At 43.3% G+C, this 16,359-nt stretch overlaps 1 protein-coding gene across 1 annotated transcript in view; it reads right to left on the minus strand.

Moving 5' to 3' along the window:
- adgrg6 (adhesion G protein-coupled receptor G6) overlaps positions 1 to 16,359 on the minus strand; it is a 119,099-nt gene that overhangs the window by 67,145 nt on the left and 35,595 nt on the right. Inside the window, exons 5-8 of the mRNA XM_043696747.1 lie at positions 14,530 to 15,153; positions 8,727 to 8,795; positions 2,591 to 2,665; positions 464 to 523 (exon numbers count right to left, since the gene is read on the minus strand). Coding sequence (XP_043552682.1) covers positions 464 to 523; positions 2,591 to 2,665; positions 8,727 to 8,795; positions 14,530 to 15,153 — 828 coding nt within the window. The remainder of the gene's footprint in view (positions 1 to 463; positions 524 to 2,590; positions 2,666 to 8,726; positions 8,796 to 14,529; positions 15,154 to 16,359) is intronic.

A 16,359-nucleotide genomic window follows, 5' to 3' on the forward strand; every position in this document is an offset into this window, starting at 1 on the left:
TTAATACTTCAATTCAGCACTGTGGAAGATGGCAATGTTCAGATGAGACATTAATATTATTGGCCAGGCAGGGACTCAGATTAATGTATAAAATCTCTTGGTGTTAGTTCAAATAGCAGTGACGGGGTTAGCCTTTGCGTCCAAGCCATTGTTTGACATTTAAATCACACCACCATAAAGATTACCTAGTCATCAACCCAATGTTTATAGCGAGTTTTGAGAAGATTTGTATGTTTATGGAGACTTGCAAATTGTTGGCTGCGTTCCAACTATTGCAGCAGTGGCTACATTAACGGACTGTAGAGCACGTCACTGTGGTGGGAAGACGACGCTATATCAATGCAAGCTCTTACACATGACTGGACGAGACACTGACACCTGAGGCAGTTGCACAGCCAGCCTATTCTCCACATGTAGCTATTTACAATTACTGTATTAAAGTGCAAAAATTCCAGGGACTTACTGGGTGCCGCAGGTTCTGTCGTTCCTGGCGATGTGATTTCCGAGAGTGGAGGGTTTGTGCCTTTGTGATGCAAGCAAATGTAAAATATTGAACACACGGCTTCCAAAAACGAGACTCTGTCCCCTTCCCACTAATCCTCAAACCCCTTGAACCATGAAGCAGTGAAATGTTACTGGATAGCATCTTGGCTGTGATTACTGTTCCCTGGTGAATCTAGTATTTACTCAATAGCAATAAACACTTTCACTGTCAGCAACATGGTTATCAACTGGTGCTCTCTGATGGTGACTCTGTGAAATTGTCCATTTTTAACCTCTGACCTTTGACCCATGGTCCTGTGCACTACCCAGGCATTGTGGAGATAAGATGGCAGGAAGGAATGACACAGTCCCTGGGGCAGTGACTCAACCAAGTGATGTGCGGATGTACATTCAACAGCCTGATGGGCAACATCAAAAGAAAAATGGAAATGATTGGCTCCAATTTCTTCATTTAAAGAGTCTTGAGATGCTAAGGGAGACCTCTTAACATGTTAAGCAGCCTCCAAAGGCTGTGACCTCAGAGTTCTCAGGTGTAGCAGTTCTGTGACATTGTCTGTGAGAGGTGTTTGCTGTCTCCCCCCGCAGAGGGAGGCATTGCCTCGTTCACTTAAACCCAGAGGAGGAAACTTCAGATTCTCGATTTCGCAAAGGAAACTCCCCCTGGGTTTTTTTTAAAAACGGATTTGTAGAGCCGCCTGTCCATCTGGGATTCTCCCAATGGCTTGTAGAAAAATGGTTTCCCTCGCTCTACCAGAGGATACTCAAGCAAGCAAGGAGTCACCCATTGAAGGCCGAGATGAGGAATGTTTTCCTCTCATTCTCCCCCGCAGATGGCTGTTGAGTTGGGGTCACTGAGGATACTCAAGGCTGAGGTTGACAGATTTCAAAAGGGCATCAGGGATTAGGAGGATAAGGTAGGAAAGTGGAGTTGATGATTATCAGATCAGCCATTGAACGACGGACTTGACTCAATGGGCTGAATAGCCTACTTCTACTCCTGTGCCTGTGGTTCAATTGACTTAAGCAATCATTCATTCAGAGCATATTAGGGAGCTACAAATTTCCATAGTTTGATCTGCTCTTTGGTTCCACAAAAGCCCATTCGAATTATACACTCACAAAAACTCACAGCACAGACAGAGGCCATTCGGCCTCTCACAGTTGTTTTAGAGCAAAAAAATCACGACCCGTTATCCAGTTCAGGAAATTTAAATCACCCTCTCTCCCAATAAGGAAGATTTTCCCCTTTGCAATCCTCTTTAAACTCAACTGTATACAGAAACTATTCTATCAGGAAACTCCTCTGGGTTTTTTTAAAAGACGGATTTGTAGAGCTGCCTGTCCATCTGGGATTCTCCCAATGGCTCCACATCACACATTACAATATACAGTTAGAGAGTCATAATGGCTTGGATAGAGGCCATTCACTCCATTGAGACAGTACAAGAGTATTTCTGTATTACTGCGTACTATAATTGCATATTGTAAAGCTTATATGTTACCTTGTTGTAACATGCCATAATATGCCAAACTATGGTGTATCATATATCACAAATAATTATTTAAGAATTTATGCAGTGGAAGTCCATTATAAAGCAGGTATTGGGACCTGAAAAATGAAACAATTTTGAACTAGAAAAATGAAGATTGAAATAAAGATTGACCTTTTCTGGGAGGGGCTCATGAAACCTCCACACTTTAAATAAATTTGTAATGCATTGATTCATAATGGATTCCACTATATAACAGCCCAATTGGATTTAATATATTTTTTGTGCAAAATGATATTCTAGTTTCGTAAGTGTCAAATAATTTTCATTTGACGACTGCATATGTTTTCTTTTGGCATTTTCTATCATAAATAACTATGTGCTCATTTATAAAGGGAGCTGTATATATAAACATGACACACTGTCATTGAACCCTTCTCTTGGTAGATGAACTGCAACACCACCAGTGGTAGGAGGGTATCATTACACCACAACATCCTTACCACAGCTTTCCCCATAACAACTGTGCACAGAGTAATTGATAACTTGAGATATCTCAAAATAATAACAAAATGAGTAAAACAAGGTTTGCTTACCAGCAGTGGAGGGCTCAGGGCTGTTAGTACCATGCGTGTTAGTGATACTAGTGCTGAAATGGGATGGTGTGGTCACTGGTAACAAGATAAGGAAGAAACATGCAGGTGGCTGCAGGTTAGTTCAGGCGAAATGAAGGAGTTTGTCATTGCACACCACGACTGACAGAACTCATAATCAATCATCATCAAAAAGTACAATACCTCCCTTTGCCCCATAAACGTTGCTATTTCATACAGATTATGGATTTGGCCATTGTGAGCCATTCAGGTTGGCCTTGTTCCAGTGGGAGCAATGTCCCCCCCCCTGAGTTTGGATGGTTGTGCTGCTCTTGAATACGTAATCTAAGCTGACACTTCAGTGCAGCAGTCATAGAGTCATAGAGATGTACAGCACTGAAACAGACCCTTTGGTCCAACCTGTCCATGGCGACCAGATATCCCAACCCAATCTAATCCCACCCAGTCCATATCCCTCCAAACCCTTCCTATTCATATACCCATCCAGATGCCTTTTAAATGTTGCAATTGTACCAGTCTCCACCACTTCCGCTGGCAACTCATTCCATACACGTACCACTCTCTGTGTGAAAAAGCTGCCCCTTTTATATCTTTCCTTCTCACTCTAAACCAAAGCCCTCTAGTTCTGGACTCCCTCACCCCAGGGAAAATGACTTTGTCATCACAGAGTGCTGGGCTGTTGGAGGTGTGAACTATTAAATGCAACACTCAAAGGAGACCAAGTGACAGATATGTATAACTCCACAGTTTTACATATCAGCAAAGTGCTTCTTGAAGGGTGTTAAAGCAAGTCAGTTTGATTTTGGGACAAGCTCATGGCATACTGGATCAGATGACCTTTGGGCGGCACGGTGGCACAGTGGTTAGCACTGCTGCCTCACAGCGCCAGAGACCTGGGTTCAATTCCTGCCTCAGGCGACTGACTGTGTGGAGTTTGCACGTTCTCCCCGTGTCTGCGTGGGTTTCCTCCGGGTGCTCTGGTTTCCTCCCAGAGTCCAAAGATGTGCAGGTCAGGTGAATTGGCCATGCTAAATTGCCCACACTGTTAGGTAAGGGGTAAAATGTAGGGGTATGGGTGGGTTGCGCTTCGGCGGGTCGGTGTGGACTTGTTGGGCCAACGGGCCTGTTTCCACACTGTAATGTAATCTAATCTAATCATCAGGGTTTGAACTTTAGCCCTCAGGAAACTGGGTTCAGTGCAATAACATTCACCATCAGAACTCATTGACCTATGGAACCCTGAGGTAAACAGTGGCACATTTGGACCCCAACCCAAATCCAGCTATCGCCTCTTCCACCCAGCCTTACTTTTTCCCAATCTTACTGGCTCCACAACAGGAAACTGACCATCCTAACCTCGGTTAACCCCCGTATAAAGCCAGTCTTACACTGAGGTCCTCTACAACGGCCAGTCCATTGGATCAAACAATTCAAACCCACCTCTCCCTTTTCAATGGCAAACTAGGGGGTGGCTAACAAATGCCAGCCTTACCAGAAATGCAAGAATAAAAACTTGCCAGTGTGAGTGAGATCCCTTTCTTCATTTATTTCTGTTTCTAAACAGAAGTATTAGATAATAAGGACAGCTTACAGGACAGCGTAATTGCCTCTGAGCCAGGCCCTCGGGGACCCTAACATACTCCAGGTGGGCCAGGAAATTCATACATAACACAGCCAAGCAAGCTGGTTATCCACCTGTAAATCCTTCCAACACACGCCAATAGCAGGTGAGAGAGATCCCTGGTCAACCATGTGCTGGGGAGAAACTTGAAGCTTCGACCATCACCCTGGGTCACAAAGTGTTCGTTAAAAAGTAAACATTACCTCAGCAACTTGGACTCCCTGAATGAACGATAACACATTCATACCTCCTAGCAGTAAGGTGTTGCATGTCCAATACAAACTTTCCAATTACTCCTTAGCCCCATACAACTTCCCCTCCTCAACTATTTCCCCAGCCCCAAAACCCTCTGAGCTGTTTACCATGTGCTAAGTCTTGCCTGTGCATTATCACCAATTTTTCAACAGTTCCAACATTCACATACAGAGGTCCTAAACTCTGGAATTCTAAGCTTCTCCAATTCTCTACTTCACTGTTCTCTTTTAGGACAGTTCTTAGAACCCACCTCTGGGACCAAGCTCCTGGCCAGTGGTCAGAAAACATGACTTGGTATCAAATTTTGTTTGGTAACGTTCCCACAGTAGACCTTGGGGATGTTTTGTTCCACCATGTGTAAAATATAAGATATGGGTGTTGTTGTTGTACTGGTTTTGTTACAAAGCAGAGTTTCTGCCAGTGGGCAAGGATTTTTACCTCGCCTCTGGAACCCCAGTTAAGATTTAAGTCGATCGAGAGGGGAATGAAAAGATGGCTCTCAAAGAGTTGACGACAATCAGCAGCAAGAGATCTATTGAACATATTTAAGGTCATAAAGAGATTCATTTCTGCTTTCAGTGATACATTTTACTTTCCTGTGTACCTGCCAGTTTAAAAGGATTAAAAATTTATGTCAATAGTGGCAACTGCTCAGAATACCAAGAGGAATTTGCAAAGGTAAGGAGTGAAATCCAACTATCTTGTTTGGACAAATGCTTCTTTCTCAAACAACTCCTCCAGTAGCCTGGTTGGTCTAATGACAAGGCATTGATGAGACCGCACTTGGAGTATTGCACAGCTTTGGTCCTGTTCCTTGAGGAAGGATATAATTGCATTGGAGGCAGTTCAAAGAAGATTCATGAGATTAATTCCAGAGATGAAAGGCTTGGTTTAGGAAGAGAGATTGAGCAGTTTAGACCAATACTCTCTGGAGTTTAGGAGAATGAGTGGGAGGTTTAATTGAAGTATATAACATGCCAAAGGGAATTGACACAGTAGATGGAGATTGCATGTGGGGCAATTTAGAATGAGAAGTCATAGCTTTCGGATAAGGGGTAGCAGATTTAAAAGAGATAAGGGGAAATTACTTCTCTCAAAGGGTAGTGAATCTGTGGAATTCACTCCCCTAGAATGTGGTGGATGCTGGGATTAAATTTAAGATTCTTCATGAGTAATGGGTAGAAGGGTTATGGGGAGTGGGTAGGAAAATGGAGTTGTGGCGAAGATGAGATCAGCCATGATATCAGAGCAGGGTAGAAGGGCTGAATGGACTACTCCTGCTCTGAGTTCTAATGTTCCAGCTTTCCTGTCACACCTATTTGGTGATAAGATGTCAGCTAAACCTCGTAATCACGATGGTTTAGTGGCTGATTGACCTCCTCTGATACATTGTTTGATTTGAACCATTAGTCATTCGCTCAACAAGACAGGGCAGCAGCCAGGCTGCCGAACAATGCCCGTGCATACAATGGCCTCATGTCAATCGGACCACAGGGGAAAATACACAGACAGCGACAACACAAAGAGACAAGGCTTTTAACTACCTCAGGCCGTGGGCTACTCACTGGGACCGCTGCCAAGACAGAGACAGAAAGCAAGCAATGTTTGTAGGAGAGTCACTAAAATCTGGCCAACAATTAACTTGTTGTAATTCTGAGCTGGTTGTTTTTACCTCCCAATTGACCATGCAACCCCCCTCCCCTCCCTGTTCAGACATCGACCAATGTTGTGCTAGTAACAATTTTATCACAAACCTCAATAAAATGTGTGCATTTTACTGAGCGGTTTCTATAGAAAGTGTGTGTGCTTACTGTATAAAACCTTGGTGAATACAAGACCACCAATGTACTGCTGAGGCTGTATAAGGCCGCATTTGGAATATTGTGAGCAGTTTTGGTGCCCCGTATCTAAGGTAGAATGTATTGGCTTTGGGGGGAGTCCAGAGGTTTACAATAATGATCCTGAGGATGAAGGGCTTACCATATTAGGAGTGTTTGAGGAGTTTGGGTCTGTACTCAATGGAGTATAGAAAGATGAGGGGAGGTCTGATTGAAACTTACAGAATACTACAAGACCGGGATAGAGTGGACGCGAAGTAGGAGAGACTAGGACGAGAGAGCACAGCGTCAGAGTGAAGGGATGGCCTTTCAAACAAAGATGAGGAGCAATTTCTTCAGCCAGATAGTGGTGAATCTGTGGAACTCATTGCTGTTTGGTAAGGGGATCAAAGGTTATGAGGAGAAGGCAATTGAATGAGCTGAGAAACATATCAACCGTGATTAAGTGATGGAGGAGACTCAATGGGCCGAATGGCCTAATTCTGCTCCTATATCTTCTGGTGAGATTGGAGCATTGTTCACCTTAACTAAGGAGGGATATGCTTGTCAGACAGAGAGTCCAACAGATGTTCCCCAAATTAATCCTCAGAATGGTGGGATTGTCTTATGAGGGGAGTTTGAGGAAACTGGGTGGGTCTTCCCTGGTGTTTCAATGAGGGACGAATGGCATGAATAGAGTGGAAAGTATGAGGCTTCTTCCCAGACTGGAGGGGTCAATTATTCAGGGACACAGGTTAAGGATGTGGGGTGGGAGAATGTTTAAAACAGATGTACGAAGCAAATTTTCCACAAAGGATGGTGAGTGCCTGGAGCATTCTGCCAGAGGTGGTGATGGAAACTGACTCAATAGCAGCATTTAAGAAGCACCTGGACGGATACACGAACAGGAAGGGAATAGAGGGATGAGGATCCTGTAAGTGAAGGAAGTTTCTGTATGGTAGGGCAAAATGTGTTGGCACAGGTTTGGAGGGATGAACGGCCTGTTCCTGTGCCGAATTGTTATTTTTTCTTTGCAATATGAAACTTATTTTAACAATCAGATGAATTTTGTTGGGCATGTTTGAGATCTGACTAACCTCTCACCTCACAAAGCTCAATAGCGTTGTTGTGAGGCAGTGGTACTGTCCCTACTTCTAGGCCAGTAAATTCTGAGTTCAAGGCCATTTGTCCCTCAAGGTGCGTCTGAAGATGTCCAAACAAGTTTATTCAAATAAACAAATATTCTTAACCAAACTTTTGATAAAAGCAAAAACTGAAAGAACTGCAGATGTTGTAAATCAAAAGTAAAAACAGAAATTGCTGGAAAAGTTCAGTACGTCTGGCAACACCTTTGGAGAGAAATCAGAGTCAATGTTTGGGTCAAGTGACTCTTCATCAGAACTCTTAGGGTTAAGGTTTATAAAAGCTCATGTTTAGGTAGGCTACACTAACCTTATCAGTCTATTTCCTAACTATATTTGATCAAATTGTGAACAGAAATCATAGAATTTTAGTGTTAAGCTCAAAAAGAACATTTTTCTTTCTCAGATACTGTGGAAATTCAAGATAGCTGTCTCTCACAGAGTTGACAAGAAGCAAGATGGCCTCCTTCTTTGAAGTAACATTCGGTGGAATTTTTTTTTTGTTTGATGAATTTCCCTTTGAAAAGCTAGTCTGGGTTGTTCTACCAAGATTTTCCGGTCATTGGTATTCCTCGTTAAGAGCCGATCATGTTAAATGAAAGGCTGTTTATGCTTGTTTTCTCTAGAGAAAGGTTTGGAATTTCTGGAATCTTCTGACACCCTGCTTATGTGTAAGTTTAAACGCAACAACAAGAATACGCTACAAATAGAAGGTGGAAGAAATGCGAACATCATGCAAATTGAAAGAACTGAGTTAAAATTGTTTCCAGAGTTTAGTTTTGACAGCATGTAGATTGAAAGACTTTTCCAAGAGCTTACGATCCTTTCTCTCTTTCTCTGTTATTCCCCCTCCCTTCCTCCTGGGAATCCTGCCCTCAAACATCCAAACTGTCCCAGAACCAGGAAATAGCTAGAATCGTGGAACTGCCACTTCAAACACCAAATCTCTGCTCAGCTCCTCCTCTTCTCAGTGTTTAGGCACTCCTACTGGAAACAGGTTAAACGATTCTCGATTGAGTGCACGGTTTACCCTGAGTTTCCCGATCGAGGTTTGACATTGCTTTGAGTAATAGCTGCTGGAGAACATCCATAATTGGGGCTTTCACCGACACTTTCATTCGTCAGTGAGACCCAGGTATCCTTGGATACTCTTAGCTAACCTAAAGAGCAGTGGGACCCAGTTGAAAATCTGTCCTATTAAAATAAAAGATGATATTAAGAAAAGCAGTACAGACCGTGATGGCTAATTTGTCACAGTCTGACAACACTGCTCTTGGCCCTACCTTGACAGCCAGAACCTGGAGTTGAACAGTAGGTGGGTTTGATGGTCATCTGGGTAGGTGAGGCAGTAGCTGTGAAAGTGAGAGGAATTCATGTTAGTTAAGAAATCTTTACAGACACATAATGACATTAGAGAGAACTCCCGACAACCTGTTTATGTGTAAGTTTAAACACAGTGACAAGAATATGCTATAAATAGAAGGCAGAAGAAATGTGAACATTATTGTGTGTGTGTGCATGCATGGGGGGTTAGTGGTCTGTATCTTTGTGTGTGGTCATGTGTGGGGCTGTGTGTGTGTGAGTGTGTGTGTGTGGGGCTGTGCGTAGGGCTGAGTGTGTGTGTGTGTGTGGTCATGTGTGGGGTTGTATGTGTGTGTATGTGTGTTTGGGACTGTGTGTGTGTGGTCATGTGTGGGGCTGTGTGTGCATGTGTGTGTGGGACTGTGTGTAGGGCTGAGTGTGTGGTCATGTGCGGGGCTGTGTGTGAGTGGGACTGTGTGTAGGGCTGAGTGTGTGTGTGTGTGGTACATGTATGGGGCTGTGTGTATGTGCGTGTGTATATGTGGAACTGTGTGTAGGGCTGAGTGTGTGCATGGTCACATGTGGGGCTGTCTGTGTGTAGGTGTGGGTGAGTCTGTGTGTGTGGACACATGCATGTTTGTGTATGTTTCTGTTTGCAGGCATGTCTGTGTACCTATGTGTTTACGTGCATGCTTGTGTGTGGGAGTGTGTGTATTTGTGCTTCTATTTTTTCATGAGTGCACATGTTTCTGTGTGTGCACATGTGGTTATGTTCATGTTTTTGTTTGTGTGTACTTATGAGTGCTTATATCTCCGTATTTATATGCACGTTTGTGTGTATGTGTGTGTGCGCACGCGCGTATGTGTCAATGTGGTGTATGTTTATATGTGTGTGCATGTTCACTAACTGCTCTGTATTGAACACTTCAAATTCATTCATTTTTTGATCTTTATATCCACATGCAGACCTTTCTGTACCTGTCCAGCTCAAACAGTGAGATTATATCATGGGTCATTAATATGAGAAATTCTTTTGTGCTTTTCATACCCTGTCTGAGGCCATTAGATCATGATCTGGCCAATTATTTCATCATTGTTTGTGGGATCTTTCTGTGGGCAAATTGCCTGATTTCCTACATTGCAAAAGGGAGCCCATGTCAAAAAAAAGCACACATTGGCTCTTAATGTGCTTATCTATGTCAGAAAAGCTACTTTATATATCCAAGTGTTTTACCTTTTTTGAGTTTCTTAACTCAGTGACGCCTACCTCCAAACCGATTTGATTATGTGTCAGAAGAAACTTTAAGTCTTGATGAGCCACATCAGTGAAACTGCCAAAGGGTCACAGATTGAGTAAAATAATTCTCCAAGATCCTGGCTCACAGCCAATCTACAGAATGGAAGTAATTGTACTTAGGGACAGATGATTCAGCTTGTCAGTCACTTGTAAAACCTGGAGTGCAACTCTCACTCAGAAGAGGAAAGGATCACTCAATATCATCTTGAGAAGGCAGAAATGAACTTCCTTCTTGAACCGCTGTAGTCCATGTGTACTTCAGGAGGGAGCTCCAGAGTTTTTGACTGTGCGACATGACACAATGATCAAGTGCTTCCAATTGGCTTGCAGGGTGGTGTTCCTGTGCATCTGTACCCTTGTTGTTCTAGATGGTAGTGGTCATGTCAAAGGATCCATGAGTTGCTGTAGTGCATCGTGGAGATGGTACACATTGCTGCTACTGTGTTGGTCAATAGTTGGGGCAAGGAATGTTGAAGGTACTGATCCAGTACTGACCAAGTGGACTGCTTTGTCCTGGATGGTGTTGAGCTTCTCAAGTGTCACTGGAGCTGTCTCCATCCAGGCAAGTGGGGAGTCTTCCATCAAACTCCCGACTTGTGCCTTGTAGATGATGGACAGGCTTTGAGGAGTCAGGAGGTGAGTTATTCTTTGCAGGATTCCTAGCCTCTGACCTGCTCTTGTGGACAAAGTATTTACATGGCCAGTCCAGTTGAGTTTCTGATCAATGGATAACCCCTAGATTGGTGATAGTGGAGGATTCAGTGATAGTAATATTTTTGATTGTCAGGGTAAATTCATGGTAAGATTCTCTCTTGTTGGAGATGGTCATTGCCTGAGGAGCAAATGTTATTGGCAGTACTAATAGTGTGTATTGTTCTCTGGTTATAGATTATACTTGGATAGCTCTCCAGGGATTGAAATTTCATTAATGAGTGGCACAAGAAAGCACCAAACATGCATTAGCACTACGTTAGAATTGGCTCTGATGAATCAAACATTAATCTCAAGTTGATCTGAACAAACTTTGGCAAGTGTCAATGTGCCACAGACCCATGTGTAAGTAAACAAGACTGAGTATAAACAATCTATAAGTTGGCACCACGACTTAGAACAGGCAGAACAATGGTTCTTGTGAGAAGCAGGCATGAGTCAGTGAACAACACTCCCAATTCTGAATCCGAATGTCCAGGCTGGAGATCAAAACTCTTGAGAACAAACTAGGCTCACATTCTGTTGCAATACTCAGGCAGTGCTTCACTGTTAGAGGTGCCATCTTTCAGATGAGACGCTCGACTGATACCCTGTCTACTCTCTCAGGCAGAGATACAGGATCATATAGTTACAAATCTGAAGAGTAGGGCAGTTATCCTCTGCATTCTGGCTTATAATGATCCTTCATCAACATGGCTAATTTACAGTCTCTATCTATAAAGAGTAAAATACTCTAAACAGTGAGAACATTATCCTGGCGTTAAGGCATTGTTCTTTATGGGAGCTGGCTTATATGTGTGCCACATTAACTACTCTTCTATTATATACCATCAGCTGTAAACCATTACAGCACCATAATTATGTGAAAGGTGCTATCTAAATGCAATTTTTTTCTTTCTTTCTGAGTAAATGAAATATCACTTTGATGATTCAGTCCAATCACTCTAAGGTCTTCTCAAGCTTCCTCCCATTTTTCCTCGTCCATCTCTACCAGCTTAACCCTTTATTGCCTCCCCCTTATTTATGTATCTAGCTTTATCCTAAATGTAATGATATCCTTCATTCCAACCACTCCCTGTGATAGTGGGTTCTGCATTCTTATCACTCTTTGGGTAAGCACATTTGTTCTGAATTCCTGATAGAATTTCTTGGTTGTCTGCTTTATACCGATGGGTCTGTAGTTATACTGTCCCCCACAAGAGGAAGCATTCTCTCTGTTTCCGGTCTCTCTGTTGAGGTGAATAGGTTGGGCCCAACAGTATGTCTTATTCTGGGCCTAACACATTCTGATGGAATGTCAGGAGTTTATCAATCTCAGTATTACAGGTCACCTATCAAATAGTAGTCCTTGATGACCACTCAGATGCCCACTTGAAAAGGAGTCAGAAACAGGTGAGGAACTGAAATCTTCCTTTCTGGAGGGTGGGGTGGACTTAGTGATGGGAACCTATTCTTTCAGATTACAGAGCAAAATAACCAAGAACAGGGAGTTTTCTCTATTCATTCATGGGATGTGGGTGTCACGAGCAGGGACAGAATTTATAGCCCTCCCTAACTGCCCTGGAGTTGGTGATGGCAAGCTGCCTTTTTGTTGCTCTGCAGTACATGTGCTGTGGGTAGACCTACAATGTGTAATCATCACTGAACATCCCACTTCTGACCTTACGATGGAGGGAAGTCATTGATGAGGCAGCTGAAGGCGATTGGGTCTAGGATACTACACTGAGGAACTCCTACAGGGATGGACTGGAGCTGAGGAGAAAGTGAGGTCTGCAGATGCTGGAGATCAAAGTTGAAACTTTATTGCTGGAACAGCACAGCAGGTCAGGCAGCATCCAGGGAACAGGAGATTCGACGTTTCGGGCACAGGCCCTTCTTCAGAGATGACTGACTCCCAACAACCATCTTCCAATGTGCCAGGTGTGACTCCAACCAGCAGAGACTTCTTCCCCTCATTCCTAATGACTCCAATTTCGCAGAGGATTCTTGAAGCCATGCTCAATAAAAGGTTGTCTCAATGCCAAGGGCAGTTACTCTCCCCTCATGTGTTATTGAGGTAACTGATGTCTCCAATGAGAGTGAATATTAAAAAGTAATGCATTTACAATTGCACTAAATGACAAATATTCCAGGAAACATTGAGAGAGAGTTTACAAAGGGTGAGCAGAGCAGGACTTCTGCAACACATTTAGGGTCAAAGAGTCATAGAGATGTACAATACGGAAACAGACCCTTTGGTCCAACCCATCTATGCCAACCAGATATCCTAACCTAATCAAGTCCCATTTGCCAACACTTGGCCCATATCCCTCCAAATCCTTCCTGTTCATGTACCCATCCAGGTGCCTTTTAAATGTTGCAATTGTACCAGCCTCCACCAATTCCTCTGGCAATTCATTCCACACATGCACCACCCCTCTGCATGAAAATGTTGCCCCATAGGTTCCTTTTATATCTTTCCCCTCTCACCTTAAACCTATGCCCTCTAGTTCTGGACTCCCCCTCCTCAGGGAAAAGACCTTGTCTATTTACTCTAGCCATGCCCATCATGATTTTGTAAACCTCTATAAGGTCACCCCTCAGTCTCCGATGCTGCAGGGAAAGCAGCCCCAGCCTGTTCAGCCTCTCACTGTAGCTCTAACCCTCCAACCCTGGCAACATTCTTGTAAATCTTTTCTGAACCCTTTCAAGCTTCACAAAATCCTTCTTGTAGCGGGGAGACCAGAATTGTACACAATATTTCAAAAGTGGCCTAACCAATGTCCTGTACAGCAGCAACATGATCTCCCAACTCCTGTACTCAATAGTCTGACCAATAAAGGAAAGCATGTTTTATAATGACTCTACTGTGCAGTGTCTTTAGTGACACATTGCACATGAAACAGAACAAGTGTCTTGGACCATGTTACGGACCAGTGAAACCCTTTCCCAGGGAACCAACAAAATAGAAACAAGTGCATACAATGTTTTAAAAGAATCTGACTCAAGATAACAAACTGACTAATGCCATGAGTAATGAAACTGGAGCTGTGAGTGGGCTGACTCACTCACTGAATAACTTCTCTTTGGATAGCCCACAACAGCACATTCTGTACATGCCACAGGCCCTACAACATTGACCCTTCTAAGTCACCTCTTTCTTTCAACAAGCTTTGACTGATCGTATCTTGCTGCAAGCAGTGGAGATTATCCAATGATCCTCGGGGAAATTGTGCAGTGTTTCACTTTACCACAATGCCCCTGTCATCCCCTGTCAAGCAGCTGGTGGGACATACCCAATGGGCAGACTCTAACGCTATCTTTCCATTAGATCTCACTAGGCAGGAGCTACATAAAGTAGTTGGGTGTAGGCAGCATATAATCTGAAGACCGCATCTTTGTGTGGGCATTTGTGTGCATATATGCGCATGCGAGTGTGCTTGTGTGTATCTGTGTGCGTGTTTGCGTGTGTGCTCGTGTGTACATATGTGTGTGCATGTGTCTTTGTGTGCATGTACGTGTGTGCATGTGTATATGTGTCAGTTTGCGTACATCCGCATTTGTTTGTAGGCACGCGTATCTATCTGTGCATCTGTGTGTTTGTGTATTTGTGTGAATGTGCGCATATATGCATACCAGCGTGTGTATATGTGTGAGAAAGAGTGTGAGTGTGAGGTAAGTGGAAATTGAAGGTCTAATGGGAAAAGTATATTATTGCGTGGGAACCATCCAGATAAAGACAGTATAAGAGATTCAAAAAGAACCTAAACACATTAAATAATTAGCAGTATACTCACCACAGCTCAGGTCACTGTTGGGTTCCAGCACACCAACAGGAATATCCCAAAACGAATTCTCCCAGTCCACAACATTCCCTTTCTCATCACAGGTTAGGTCTAGCAGTGACTGACTGGACATGCTGAAGTTCCACAGTCGGACGTTGTAGAGGTCACCCGTGTAGGTGTTTCTGGTTGGAGTCACTTTTGGTGCCAGTGAGAGGGTACCACTGCCCGCAATGACCTTGTTCTGTGATGCTGGGCAGGGGTTGAGCTGGTACTTGTCTTGCATTTGGCTGATGATATTGCCAGATGTGCCATTCCAGGCGAGGCACAGCTCCCGCCAAGTATCAGTGATCACTTCTTCGGAGAAGTGCTTAATCCAGAGCTCGCTAATGTTACACTCCACGTCGGATACTTCCAGGTGAATGTCATCGCCCTCCTTCTTGAACCTGATCTGTGCCGTGTCACTGCTGTCCGTGTATGAGAACAACGTCCACTTCTCCTCCTCCTTGGCTCCCCTGACCTCCAGGCATATTGTGAACTGCCGCAGCTCTGGGATGGTGATAGAAGGGGAAACTGCAACGGCGTGTTTCTGGGAGGTCTTCGACAACACCAGCATCTGATTCCGCAGTGAGACTGCCACTGAACGGTAATCCAGAGGGAGAAGGGCAAAACAAAAAGAGCAAAGTTCAGCTGCAGAGTTACTGAAAGAGCAAGTCTCAATACAAAGGTGTGGAAACCTGCCAATGATGATAATTCATAAGGTCTTCCCACATGTGTTTAATACAGTAACAATCTATAGCTGCAAAAAAGGCATCCGGACGGGTAAATGAATAGGAAGGGTTTAGAGGGATTAGGGCCACGTGCTGACAAATGGGACTAGATTAGGTTGGAATATCAGACAAATTGAACTGAAGGGTCTATTTCTGTGCTGTACATCTCCATGACTCCAAGACTCTAAATATTCTGGATGAATAATTGGCTAAGAACAGGGTGCAAAGGACAGAGGAGTTGGTGTACAGTGTGCTTAACTTTGATAAAAAAAAGACCCACTGCTTTCTTTTAAAGACTGTTCAAGGTTGTTAGTGAGGCTGGACACTTGAATAATGAATGGTAAAAGGCAATTTAAAGGCATTAGTGAGATCGCATCTTGAGTATTGTATACAATTTCAGTCCACTTACTTGAGAAGGGATGTAATTGTATTCGAGAGAGTTCAGAGGAGGTTCATTACATTGATTCCAGAGAGGATGGCATTATCTTATTGTTATGAAGTTGAAGGCATGTACTGAATCCTTAAGAGAGAGAGAATTCTGAATTGAGAACTTACAAGCACCTGTGTATATGACTAGGTGGCAGTCCCAGAGTAAGTTGGAAAATTGATAATATGTAACATTGGGCAGTGAAATGCATACCTGAGTTTTGGCTATTGTTTTGACAAAAATTTGAATTTAACCAATCAGTTTAAGTTATGCCCTAGGATACTAAAACCCAATTGAGTTTGAAATTATTGTTTTGCCAATGACACGATTCAATGTTGGGGGAGTATAAGAAGGTGGACATTCTGGAAATTGGTCAGAGAGCAACTGCCGTAGAGATAGAAACTGCTTGAGAGCTAAATGTCCATCCTACGTCATGCTCTTAAAGATATCAGAAAAAAATCCTCTCTATCCTTTTTCATGAAATGCTTATTCGCAGTGAAAAGAAAGAAGATGACCCAGGGTGATCAGCGGCCAGAAGAGTGAAGACACAGAAGACGGCAGAGACTGTATGGTTTTGAAATTAAGTTGATGTCTTTTTAATAAGTTCCTTATTGGAACAGCATATTGTTACAGAGTTGGGGTCAGAGA

The sequence above is a fragment of the Chiloscyllium plagiosum genome, chromosome 9, assembly GCF_004010195.1.
Source record: "Chiloscyllium plagiosum isolate BGI_BamShark_2017 chromosome 9, ASM401019v2, whole genome shotgun sequence".
Lineage (NCBI taxonomy): Eukaryota > Metazoa > Chordata > Chondrichthyes > Orectolobiformes > Hemiscylliidae > Chiloscyllium > Chiloscyllium plagiosum.